General features: G+C 34.4%; 1 protein-coding gene across 1 annotated transcript; it reads right to left on the bottom strand.

The window, feature by feature from the left end:
* Nucleotides 1-380: 380 nt before the first annotated feature.
* On the bottom strand, nucleotides 381-8,468 carry LOC110033108. The gene is made up of 4 exons (XM_020736979.1): nucleotides 8,162-8,468; nucleotides 7,718-7,781; nucleotides 914-1,010; nucleotides 381-696 (listed from the first exon to the last, which is right to left on the bottom strand). Exons 1-4 carry the CDS (start codon nucleotides 8,345-8,347, stop codon nucleotides 618-620), a joined length of 426 nt encoding a protein of 141 aa, XP_020592638.1. The 5' UTR covers nucleotides 8,348-8,468; the 3' UTR covers nucleotides 381-617.
* Between the last annotated feature and the right edge of the window lie 5,224 nt (nucleotides 8,469-13,692).

Below are 13,692 nucleotides of genomic sequence, written 5' to 3'. Positions count from 1 at the left end.
GTTAAGATTAAGTTACTGATTGCATATCTATAACACTAATACCAAGAGTTCTGCAAGTAATTTCCTACTGAATGAACAATGGAAGGTTAATTTGTTATCCATCACAAATAAAATGACAGAATGACGAGTTTGTTAAGACACATAAGGTTTTTAGTTTAGTTTTACATCAAATAATTAAAAATTAAATTATACATAAACACTAAACTTTTGTTGTCTGCATTAGTTATGCATTCTTATTTGCATGTAGAACAAGTAATGGGAGCTAAAGGCTCACTAAAAAGCTCCTGTAGTTCCTAAGAATCAATTACCAAAACATCAATCACAGTATAAGAATATCAGATCATTTCTCATCTGATCTATGCCACGGGTTTTATTTCAAAGCCAAAAAAAAAAAAACGCTGAATAAGCCTTTTTTTCAAACTATGGACGCCTGGTTTTAATAGGATTAAGTTCTATACTTGACATTTTTACCATAACAACTTGCAGAACATAATTAAAGACAGGACCTTTAGCTGAGAAAATAGAAATATTCTATATAAGAAGTAGAACATGTGAGTTTCAGGTGAAGTATTCCATCACACATTAACCAAACCAATGGCACATTTATAGTTAACGTTCTAATCATCAAATGTGCTCATAAAGCCACCAATAAAGCCAGCACCATTGCAGTTACCGCATAAGATATCCCGTTTCCCCCTGCAATAATAAAAAAAAAAAAACAGATAATGACAGATAATGACTGAACAAAAAAAAAAAAAAAAAACAGATAATGACTGAACAAAAAAGAAACCTCTACGGCCTCACTAATAGAATAAGCTATACACATACAAATTTCAATCGAAAAATTATATATGCATCTAAAAGAAAATTTGGAAGATTCAATGCACTTATTTTGGTCGATCAAATGGTGTACCTGCAAAGCCAGCATAATTCTCCAGCCTTAAATTGGCCATTGAAGTGATCAACAGAGTTTACTCCACTTCCTTTGCATTGCTTGCATAATACTGCACCTGTAAAATTTTAGTTTTAGGAACATCAACCTTTTAGCACTTCAAAGATTTAGCAAGAGAGTAATCTGCCGAGGTCTGCAGTAACAATGAGCTCATCTATTTTCCAAAACAACTTTCCGGCTTCAGCAAAAGATAATACAGAGATAGCGCTACATAGATTAAAACCATGTCCAATAAATATTTTCCCCAATTATCTGCACCTCTTATCTCCTTCCCTGTGTTACCCTCTCCTTCCTTAGTTTCAGCTGCCTTGTGCGCTCGGATGCTACCAAGTTCCTTCTACATGCGATATTTCCTGCTATAGTTAAAATTCGATATTTTAACATGGTTGGACTCAGACGACTGGTTTCCTTCCTGGCTTTGTTCTATAGCAAAGCTCAGTAACTAGTATTTTGTGTAATTTCTCGTTGGTTTTTTTAATTTATTATTTTATCATTACTGTTTTTTTACTTTATTGTATTTTTTAAGTTAACATATAAGAAAATAAATTGTGTGCATTAAGCAATATTTGATCTGTAAACCCTAATTATTTTTTGTACCATCTTCAACCATTGCATCACCCTAATTGCATTATTGTAGACAAGGAGTTGTCAGCACGAATCTCGAGAAGATCTTATGGTCCAAGAGAAAAGACCATAAACTCAAGAGGGCCCAACAAAAAATTGATTGGCAAACCAAATACCCAATATGACACAACGAAACCGAGGCCACATAAAACCGCACGAGCAGTCGAAGTACTATCAGCCCGAGCGGCTCATTCAGACGATAGGTAAAAAGTCACTCAAATTTATCATTACGGCGAAATCAATCCTAGGGAGAATCGATCCCCCAAGATTGTCATGTCAGAATCATTCGACCGTCTCTCCCAATGATATCAAGTGCATATAACATGTCTCAACCATTCTGGCAGAATCTTCTAGTTTAAGGGAAAGCTATCTATTGGATTACGGGAAGTCACCCTCTTAGCCTGAAGGTCTATCTTCATCTTGTCGACAGAAGCTCCCTGGTGGGGATGGAGGATCGATCAAGGACGACGACCAGACTATGCTTATTGATCATCATAATTCAACAGACCATATCAGTTCCATCGACCCACGATCAGCGAGCCGACCAGTAGTATAAATTTATTTGAGCGGCGACATCGTCGCATCCAACCGACCTGCAAAACTCATCAAAGCCCTATTTAGTCCAACCGACCGAGCCAAAGAGCAATGAGACACTAAGCCCATAGGGGTAAAATACTTAGCCTATACAACCCCTAATTAAGTAGGGGCATAAATGTAACTTCATATGTTATACCCCATTTGTCAATAAATAGGGGAACATTTCATGAATAAAAGGTTATACAGTTCACTCATTCTACTGTTCATTACTGTGCAATCTCTTTCTCCCTCTCTCTCTCTCCTGTAGTATGCTCTATTCCATACGTATGATTCATGAGACAGATTCAAATTCAACAATTATGAACTTAAAATATACTTATGAATGAATAGTACTTAGCCAAGCTATTATTCTATGCAACAAGAATATGAAAATTAAGTATAAAATTATATTCCAAGAATTGACAAATAATAAGACATTAAAGAATATTTAAAGTGGATCAATAATTTAGAAGACTTATTTAAATATTGCCGACCTATTTGATTCAGGAATCGTTAAACTCTTTAGCATAAAATTAATGAGACATGCTCGATGTTATAGGAATAGTGATGCTAATTCAATAAAATCAATATGGTTGATATCAAACATAAACTTAAAAAAGAAATTTTGGTCCTTTAGAGAATATAGGGTATCATTATGAGTTTTAGGACTAAAAATCGAGAAGGATAAAATCGAGGAGGATACATAACGCTAGGATGATTGATGGTCAATACTACAACAACAATAACAAAAACAAGCCTTTATCCCACTAAGTGGGTTGGCTACATGAATCCTTTTTCTCCATCGTGACTTATTAAGTGTTATATTTTCATTTAACTCTAATAAATTAAGATCATTTTTTATACAATATGCCAGAGTCCTTTTATGTATGTCTCTACCTTTCTTAACATAAGTTAAATTTTAAAACAACTACTCTCCTAACCGGATCATCAGATGGTGCGACTTTTAATGTGACAAAGCCATCTAAGACAATTCTCTCTAATATTGTTTGCCACTGGAGCTAAACTAACCCTTTCACATATACATTCGTTTTGCATTTTGAAAATGTCTATTTGACAACAAAATCGCTATGGTAGTGTTACCAAGTAAAACTATTCTAAATAACGAATAATGCTTTGACATTTTAAACTATGGCATCCAGGTTTCCATATCTTGAATATCTGTTTCATTATTTGAATTTTTCATATTTTCTATCTTTAAATATGAAAGGTTTCATTAATCTATTGAGTTATTGTGCCACTTTCCTTACAAAACCCTATTATGCCGCTAAAACCTTTTACTTATTTGTAGTGATGCATGGAGTGCCCCAAGATTACCACCATATTTGTAATAAAAAGTATTGTTTCACATTAGGCTTATTTTCAAAATTATATTTCAAATTTTTTTAGCATAGAAGTTCCGGGAAGTCATGCCACATAACACATATCATGGCGTGCGTTATTTTAAATGACTTAAAATATTTTAAAAATATTAAAAAAATAAATAATACTAAATTACAAGATAAAAAAACATGATAATAAAAATAATAGAAATAATATTTAAATTCAAGTGTTCAATACATTAATCGTTTAATATTCAAAATAATATAATTTTTTTTACAAATTTAATATTTTGATAAGCAATTAAATTAATCATCTAAGCCATTATCATCATCATTCCAAGTCAAAAAAAAGTCTGGTTTTTTTCTTCAACATCATATAACCTTATATGAACTTCATCATCATTTTGATCAAACGAGTGAAGCTCACTATTGTGGGTTCCATATATGTATACAAGTAATACATCTATGCATGTATGTTTATTTGTGTGTGCGCGTGCGCGTGCGTGTGGGTGTGTGTGTGTGTGTGTGTGTGATATATATATATATAGTGATATATATATAGTGAAATTAACATGCATACCACACAATTCTTATATATTTATATATTCAACACCTTAAATTTAATATTTACATATAACAAATTTTATTGCTTAATCACATCAAAATATATTCATGAAAAGGTGAGTTTTATTTAAAAAAAAAAAGTATTAGTGATATTTTTTTGTGATGTCAAAAATTTGAGTGCTATATAAATATTAAAGTTTACATAACATCTATGCAAATATGTAAGAATTGAATTGTACAAACATAAATTTCTCTTTATTTTTTTCATAATAAATCTTGAAAATCAATTTAATATGTGTCATGGGAGCGATATGTCACGCATCATTGCCCATGTATGACACAAATGGCGCACACCATTTTGGTGCGCCGTACCATGCCATGCAAAGGACGTTGAGGATATGCCACACAGTTTCATGGGTCACCGCGCACACCATTTTATGTCATTGACACGTATGCCAAATCCCTAACCAAACTCATTCTCTCATCTCCACACTTTTCTTCAAAGCAAGAAAATGTTCAATATATAGAAAATGAAAGATATCCTAGCCAAATTTCCAAATAGTAATGAATCGGGAACATAAGAAAAAAATACATGCAAAAAAATAACCTATTCCTATATCTGAGCTTCAAGTTACATAGAGGACTTCAAAAATAGATAAAGACTTCAATCCATTCTACCATAAACTCAATCTAAACTTCTAGAAACAGGTCAATTCAATATATTAGATTCTCTTGCAAAATATTTATATTATGAGATATTCTTCAAGTTGCATAAAGCATTTACTTCAAAAACATCACCATGTTTGCACCTAGAACTATTAAGGAAGCCTTGGATGATCCAAACTAGAGATTAGCAGTAATTAAATAAATAAATGCTATGGAAAAGAATGGTACATATGAGTTAGTAAATAAGTCTAAAGACAAAAATGTTGTAGGATGCAAATGGGAATTTAAAGCATAGTGCAAGGCTGATGGTAGCATAGAGAGGGATAACAATAGACTTGTAGCAAAAAGATTTTATGCAAACCTTCAAAATTGAATAAATTGACGGTTAAAAAACCTTTGCTCTATTTGTCAATATAAACTTTATAAAGATTGTATTGTCCTAAGACACGAATTACAATTGGCCCCTATATCAATTGTATATAAGGCATGTCTTTTAAATAAATATTTAGAAGTCTAGCTGAGCACAACTCAAAGGCTTAAGTAGAAGCTTGATGAAGATAGAGTTTTCACAAATCAAAATATGAATCTTAAACAATCCCCTTGGATGTGGTTCTAATAATTTGGGAAGTTGTAAAAGATGATAGGTGTTATCAGAGCCAAGCTGACCATACCACCTATAACAAACAATCAAATGTAAAGCTACTTGCTAGAATTAGTGATCCGGTCAATGTTGACCAATACCAAAGACACATTGGATGACTTTTCAAATTATCTCATACTCATCATATCATAACATTTGTTAGGAGCAGATCAATTCAATTCATGCATTCACCAAGGTAGAATCATTTTGAAACAACATATGAAATCTTAAGGTATCTAAAACTTAATAAAGGTATATTATTTTAAAAATAGCGACGCATTCAAGTAGAAGTTTATGCATGAGCAGACAATTTTGGAAGCATTACATATCTAAAAACCACCTCTGGCCATGATACATTTATTTGCGGAGATTGGGGTAATGGTTTTTTTTCCCCCTCACACTGTGGTCACTTTGAACAGCTCAATCACAAGTGAATCTACAGTTGTTTCCCCCATCCAATGTTGCTCGCTCAATTCATTGCCAGTGCTCACCATTGACACTCTCACTCACTAGCTCAATCATCCTCTCTCATTTTTCACTGTTTGGACTCGAAGCTGTAGCCAAATCGAGCCTTAAACTCGCTCAATCCTAGTCCCGTATGTATGTGTACTTGTTATGCGGCTAAATCACCATAAATAGCAATTACTTTACATGAATCCACTTAATCAACTAAATTAGCCTAGAGATAATAGTGCTAATTATCATTAATTATTCATTATATAAAAAAAATATTCTTTGTAAACAAATTTACTTTGAATGGCTTGATTATAAAATTTAATTACCCATTCATGATTCTTAATTATTCATTATTTTGTAATGTCTTTTGGGTTATTGAAATTCTAGAATCACTTTGGCCTACTATTTCTGATTAGAATTCCATTATGTTTTTCAAAGTTTTATTAAAAAATAAAGTAACATTTTCCACAATCATCAAAACTTTCAGTAATTTTAAAATTATTATTTGGCCTTTTTCCCATATTGGGTGAGAAACAACATCAACAATTCTAAACCTTCAATTTTCAGAACTTGATTTGTATTTGTCTGAGTACAACTGCTTCCTTGTTTCAAATCATAACGTTTGTGCAACTTTCTTTCCCCTTGCTTCAACAAAGACAACACTACGAGGTGGTAATCTTCCACCATCTTTCTTTTGTGATTTCAATCCACAATTAATTTCCACTCATGATCATTGAATTGATTCAAATCTTGGCCGTACAGAGCAATGAAGTAACATGTTACATTCAATTTTATGTTGATGATTTGCACAAAGAGAGAAATAGTGCTAGAGCCTGATAATTCAATGGTCGTTGGTGGATTGGTCATACTAGATTCGGATGTGGATTGGACATGGTAAAGTCTGCTCGAAGAGAGGTCAATATTGAAGAGACAATGTAAGAATTCCATGCTATAGTACCATATAGAAAATGAAGAGAGAAAAAGTTATGTATTCATAGGTAATGTATCTATTACCTATTCTAGTAGATGAAAAAATGGCATGTGCAAATGGAAGAAATAAACCAAGGGGGATTTAAACACATGCACCCAAAATATTAGAATTTACATAAATAACATCTAAATATCATTATTTACCTAATCTAGCACTTTGTTAATGAAGTTAATAGATCTTGGTGGACATGAGGAGAGAGGAGGAACGGTCGGATTTAACTGTGACTAGCATGGACGTTGGCTGATATAGATGAATCGGGTAGAGGCAGCTTGAGGTGGGCAGGCAAGTTCTTGTGATCTAGGTTGGATGGTAGCCAGAGATTGAGAAATGATGGAAATTGGAGAAAGTGAGGGAGATGGAGTAGATCCACTGTGAGTCAAGCTAGAAAAGAGAATATGGGCTTGGTGATCATGGATTCATGGTTTTTGAGATGACTTGAGCAAATCTAGAGGAAGAAAACTAGCTTTGCAGTGAAACTTTCAGATTTCATGGATTTTTGCCATTGATGACCTCTCCCTCGTTGTTGTTGAAGTGATTGGGAGAAGGTGCTGAGGTTGTCATTTTTGTTATTATTTAAAAGTGGGCGTTAACTATAATCCTAATGTTTTCAAGATTAAACCAAAAGTAGGGAAAATAATTAATATGCCAAATATGTCAAGATTTCATCCAAGAAAAAGCAGGAATAATTCCAAACTAGGCACAGGTCATAATAAAACCACCTGGTTTTGAATCAATTCCAAATTCTTTCCATCAGAAACAAGTCACAACAACGCCGATGAATTGACTCACTTCCAAATTCTTTCAAACACTTTGCATCATTTTAGTGCCCAACATTTATATTAAGTAGTAATTTCCAACTGTCAGTTTCAAGCTACAAACATAAAGAAGCAGTTTGATAATTAGCTCACCATTTCCATCACAGTCGCTGCAAACAATGCTATTTGGTTTTGTGCTTGGGTTAAAACCCGCTGCCTGTAAGAGGTACACACAAAGATTAGAGTTACATGGATAATCCAAAAAAAGAAAATGTACTTTCAATGCAAGATACAGACTGCCTTAGCGGAAAATAGACCACCTAATTTCCATTTACACATCCATTTTTAGGATTTTCCCAATTTTACGCGCCGCTATAAAATGAAACTCATCTTTCATCGCATGCCAAATCGCCAATAAAATAATCAGGATTATTTCCTCCTTTATCTTCATGGCCACTTGTATTTTACTAGAAAGAAAAACAAGCCTCTTGCTCGCCTTGGCGTAGAAACGGCAAATGAAATCTCGGAAATTACAAACCAAAGGATATATATATATATATATATATATATATAATCAGAAAGAGAAGGAAAACTTACATTAACTCGGAAAGATTGTACATTTGAATTAGGGCTGGAAGCAGATAAGGGTTTATGCAGGCTGTGGTTTTGGAAGGAAACCTTGTAGTCGGGAATAGGAAGAAAGTATGGGGAAGCAATAGAATATTTTGTAGGAGGAGAGATGAGGATGGAATTGGCGCAGGCGAAGCATCCAGCACTGATCATCTCTACTTCACCGGAAGAACGGACGCGGCGCCACTAAAGGAGTGAACTTGCAAGCTCCACTTTGCCTTAGCCGCTGTCTGGTACGCTCTGGGCGGCTGACGTGCACAGAGTATTATTGGGGACTGAGGGAACCGAGAACCAGAAGTGGATGAGGCTGTCTTTTTTCTGGTTTACCCCCGGGCTTTGCCATTTTATGAAAATACCCTTTTTTCATCCACCCAACGGCAACTGGAAAGGGTATTAAAGGGAATTAACAATTCATCTTTGTTGAAAATCAGATACCTCAGAGAATCAAACACGGCCTCGGCGAGCGTATTCCTACGATTTCTTCGCCTACTCGACTCCATCAGAGCTATTTTCCCCCTTCATTTCGAATAAAAAGGTCAGTGTTTCGCATCTATTTTCTACACTCCGACTTTGATTTATCACTCTTTTCGCAAAATCGTAGAGCTAAAAAATTGTTTCTGCATGCTCTTACATATAAAAAAAAACCATTTTTTTTTTCAAATTTGGAGATCGATGTTCCCGAATTTAATAAACGCAACGTGTAAAATTTACTACTTTCTATTTTGTCCCACGCAAGTTTTCTAATCTGAAAATTGATTTCTTGCGTTTAAACTGGCCTGGATTTACAAGCCGGTGTCTGATGTCTGGTCTCTGGCCACCTACGTCCCAAAATTGCAACAATCTCCCGGAAAGGGAGAACTTTTTCTCTGGTAAGCACTTCTGCATGGCTATTATCCAAGTTCCTGTTTTCTATGTTTTAACTATGAAAGAAGAGCTCAATAAAAATCTCCGTGGTATTTCTTTCTTTCTATGATAATATACTGTCATGCTTACGGGACTGAGACCATTGCTCTAATGTTTTGCTAGTAAAGTTGTGAGCATGGCTGCGAGCTCCTGTGATACATTTAAAAAGAGCAGCAGGGATTTTTACATACCAACCACCCAAAACTTTAAGTATAATTTTTTTGCCACCTCAACATAACATTTATATTTCAACCACCCAAAATTTTATTTCCTTTTGAAAGTTCAGTCCATTATATTTGAAGTGTTGGGTGGTTTTGAGGTGTTTATAATCTGTTATATTTAAAGTTTTGTGTGATACTTGAGGTCTCATTTTGGAACATGATACGGTTGTGGTATACATACATCAGTATTAGTTCTCAAACGATGAAAATAATCTCTATACTCCAACTGAAGTGATGATGTTATTTTCACTTTTAAAACGAGTGAAAATACAGTAATCATTTTTTTAAATCTGTGGGCGCATTATGTGGCGTTGTTGGATGATTATGTGCAGTGCTTACATATATGAAGCTCATATGATTTTTCGACCTTAATTTATGAGACACATTTTCATATTGGAGATACCCTAAGCTGGCTTGGTCAAATTATCCCAAGGTCCTCAAAGAGGGAGTTAACATCAACACCTTGAGAGTGACTCTGGATCAATATGTCACCGTTCATATTGAAGCCCTCCCATATTAGTCAAAATCATGAGGAGCCCGAAAAAGATTTGGACTAGTTTCCCAAATTGATTGCGGTATCCCGTATTTTTTTAGTTGGTGAATTCAAAATTGGTCCCTTGTGTTTACTTTTTGAATGCGACTGTGATTGATTTTGATTTCATAAAGTGCAAATCACTCAAAAAGCAAAGCTCAACAAAAAAAAAACATTAACTTTTTGATAATTTGGGCTTACATCTTCCATGTCTAATTGAAATTGCATGATTTTTAAATGATTGATTTGTGAAAAGATTCTTTATAATTATCGTGTTTACTATCTATGTTAACTCTGATCTTTGGAGACGTGACTTGTTGATAAATCGAAAACTCTAGCAAAAGTCTCAAGAATCTCTCCAATCATTTTTTAGAAATTTAAAATTGCACCTTTAACTCTTATAAAAAATTTTTAATTATTTTTTTATTTGATGGGTTCATATATTGATCCCGTTATTTTTCATAATCACTGTTTAGGTCAATTTCAATTTGTTTTGGCGTGAAGTTCTAAAGAAACCACATAAATTTAAACCTTGCAAAGTTTTATCAATTATTTGTGCAGTTTCTCATTTTTTAATATAAATATGTGATTTTTTTTTAGCTGGATATGATTTTTTTAAACTTTCATGTTCATCATTGTGGTTGCTTCCAATCCTAAGTGGTGCAAATTATAAGTAAATTAAGACTTTCAATATACTATGCATATCTCTCTCATTTTTCATAGAAATGATATTATTTCAGAATGGTGATATGAGGTCATGATTTTGGCCAAATTAATTTAAGCTGATTACTTCACAATAAAAATTCAAAATTTTGAAAAGATCATGAAAAACACTTTTCATTGCGAAAGCTTGATTCACTGTTCATTCAGTTGAGGTATTATTCACTCTATTTTATCCAACGTTCGCATGTATATAAGGAAAGTTTCTTTTATAAAAGTAAATGGATTTAAATGAAAGAGTGTGTTAAATTTTTTTATTTTGATTGGAAATTTACCCCTTGAGGATAATAATGTGAAGCTCATAAAATGGTAATTCCAAAAAAAAAAAGGAAGAGTTCGTAAACTTAAGAAAAAGAATTTGAAAAGAGCCCAAATCAATCTCTTGAGATACGAGATTTCCTAAAAGTCAAGTCGCTCAACTGAACACCCACAAAATCTCTCTTTCAAGAGTGAACATTTCAATCTTGAAATTTCAGAATAGAAATTGATCTTCACTAACCTTTCAATCAAACAGATTTGAGATAGATAGAAAGGAGTCCAATCACTTTTTTTTACCTCAAATTTCTCCACACAAGATCTCATGAAAAAAAAGAAAAAAAAATGTGAAAAAGAAATTTTGACAACTTCTTAGAAAGAAAAAAAGAAAATTCTTTCTAAAATTTAGAAAAGTAAAAAAAAAAAGAGAAAGAAATCCAGAAGATCGGAGCAAAAAAGTGAGATTTCCACTTCATTTCTCAAAGCATCCCTGCTTGACCAAACCCCGAACCCAATGTGATCATTACAACCCAGGGCACGGACTTCTTGAAAGGATTGAAAAGATCAGAGGCGCTAGAAAGAAAATTTTCTCATTGAAGTCAATAAGTGGATTAGTGGATTTTTTTTCTTGCTTCCGTCCTAGCATATAAGTGAAGTGAAACGCTTCACGTCTTAGATCTATCTGTCAGTCAATACATGTGCTTTGTGAAGTTACTAGGAAGTAATCCTTCAACTCATCTTCGCCCTTTTTAGTGCAAGCTCTGGTATCAATTGCATGAACAGTTGAGTCAATTCCGAAAGTCAGTGCCAAAGGAGAGCTGACTTTAAGCAAGGCTATAGTGCGTTCCCAAGCGGGCAAGGGTAGAGAGTTTTTCTAGAGAAGGCGCTAGAGGCGCACGGCGAAGCAGTCCTATATTGCATGTAGGAAGGGAGATGGGTGGTTCAGGGCATACTTCGAAGTCACGTAAGGCATGACAAGTGGTCATGGTGAAGGAAAGCGCGTAGCGTCAGAGGGAACTGTGCCAGCTTCAATAAAATTGACGACGACTTAGGCCACTCTCTCCAAAGTTTCTAGGGTTCGTTCAAAGCTCATTTATTTTTTTTTTCCGGCTTGCTATTCAATTATAGTTTCACGACGGACAAAGCTTTTTGGGCATAATCTATATTGGATTTCCCAACTTATTAATAAAAGGACGAACACGGGGAGCCGAAGAATTACAGATGAATGTACAAAAAGAGTTTCATTCTGTAAACTAGAGACTCAATATTGCTATCACAAGAATTGAAAAACCTTACGGACAACCTAAAGCTTAGAGTACTAAAAACAAAGAAGTTTTGACATTAGGTTGGTCAACTGAGTACGGACCACTTTTCAAATGTCACTCGATATTGGTCCAGCCGCTCGCTGTAATAGCTTGCTTATTGGGTGGCTCGCACCCCTACCCTGGGTAGGGTGGTGCAGCTGAGCCAAAATGGGTGCAGCAGTCAGCCTATGTATCCGGGCACACTCATAAAGGCATGATTAGTTCCACGAATCTTACAAAGAACTAATTTCTTTTGGTCCGACTCCCTGGCTTCTGTTTTATTGTTTGTGCTTGTAGTCTTAATCATGTTCATCAAAACTCACAGGGGTTCATATTTTTTTCTTTATTCATATTAAAGTTTGTTATGTATTAATCATATATGTCTTTTTTGAAGTGGCAAGGAGGCACCTCTGACATTATTTTATTATTCTATTAATTTGTAGGTATAATATATAAGATCTTATATAGATCTTTCTTGTTGCAGTGTAAGATTTTTTTTTAGGCACAATCAATATAGGAAATGTTATTTTCCTTGTTCTGGCGAGGATCTGAATTTAACAACTACGTTGTGCGCCATTTATGCATGCATTTACTGGCATGTTAGGATTGGCAGCAAAAACGTGATTGCAATACTTTGTGCATCGTAGATGGAAAGGGATAGCACCACAATAAGAACTATCATACCTAAATTGTATGTCGAGATGGGAACTAAATTGGGGGACATGGTGTCTTGGCCGAGGTGCTAGTCCATTTCAATAATTTTCTGGAATACAACATTTAACCTAGAAACTAGTGATCATTTGACATCTTGACCATCTGGTATTCCATATGTTGGGAGGATGACTCCAGTTAGCTTAATCGAATGAGCAATGAGACCTTTGTTCTGACTAATTGTGATAAGATTAGGCATTATCCGGCTCATGTGACAATCCTAATTAAACAAAAGAAATGAGGTGTCACACCTCTCTCTTTCAATCGAAAAATTTTATTTATAAGGCTGAAAAGAGTGAAATTAACCTCTAATTCAATCACTATATAAATTTCCATTTCATCTTATCATGTTTCGGTGAGTTGTGTAAACATAAATATGATTGAGAAAGTCTAAGCATCTTTCAGTAGCAATGGTTGAGACGAGGTCCAGGAATAACGTAGCGGTAGAGTTGCCCAAAGAGAAGAGTAAGAGGCTATGAGATGAAGAGGAGGCAATGATAGCTACCATTCTACAAAAGGAAGAAGCTTTAATAGAGGTGAGAGCTAAAACTAGTTACCTTCAAACTGATTACTCTCTCTGGTATCCTCTACTCTCCTAATAAAGAGACAATGTTGTTGTGAAAAGTTTTTGGAGTTCAGCTTCATTCGACTGACCGGCTATTGAAAGATTACATTGACAGAGTTGCTTCATGTTGATGGGAATGCATAATAGTTCATCATTATTTATTATCACCCACAAGTCTTCATTACAAGCATTGCAGGTGGAAGGTAAGTCGTTTAAGAAGGAGATTTCAAAAGAAAATGAGCTATTAGCATAATTCACATCAAAATGTAGTTGTCCCAGGTTCTGAA

The sequence above is a fragment of the Phalaenopsis equestris genome, unplaced genomic scaffold, assembly GCF_001263595.1.
Source record: "Phalaenopsis equestris unplaced genomic scaffold, ASM126359v1 Scaffold001093, whole genome shotgun sequence".
Taxonomy (NCBI): domain Eukaryota; kingdom Viridiplantae; phylum Streptophyta; class Magnoliopsida; order Asparagales; family Orchidaceae; genus Phalaenopsis; species Phalaenopsis equestris.
This window is presented reverse-complemented; position numbering and strand designations above follow the sequence as displayed.

What these genes read in the sequence shown, in the direction of transcription:
- LOC110033108 (XM_020736979.1), bottom strand. Translation starts at nt 8,347, where the DNA reads ATGATCAGTGCTGGATGCTTCGCCTGCGCCAATTCCATCCTCATCTCT. An exon ending in TACAATCTTTCCGAGTTAAT is followed by an intron (nt 7,782 to 8,161) that starts GTAAGTTTTCCT and finishes TACCTCTTACAG; the next exon opens with GCAGCGGGTTTTAACCCAAG. An exon ending in GAATTATGCTGGCTTTGCAG is followed by an intron (nt 697 to 913) that starts GTACACCATTTG and finishes TTATTATTGCAG; the next exon opens with GGGGAAACGGGATATCTTAT.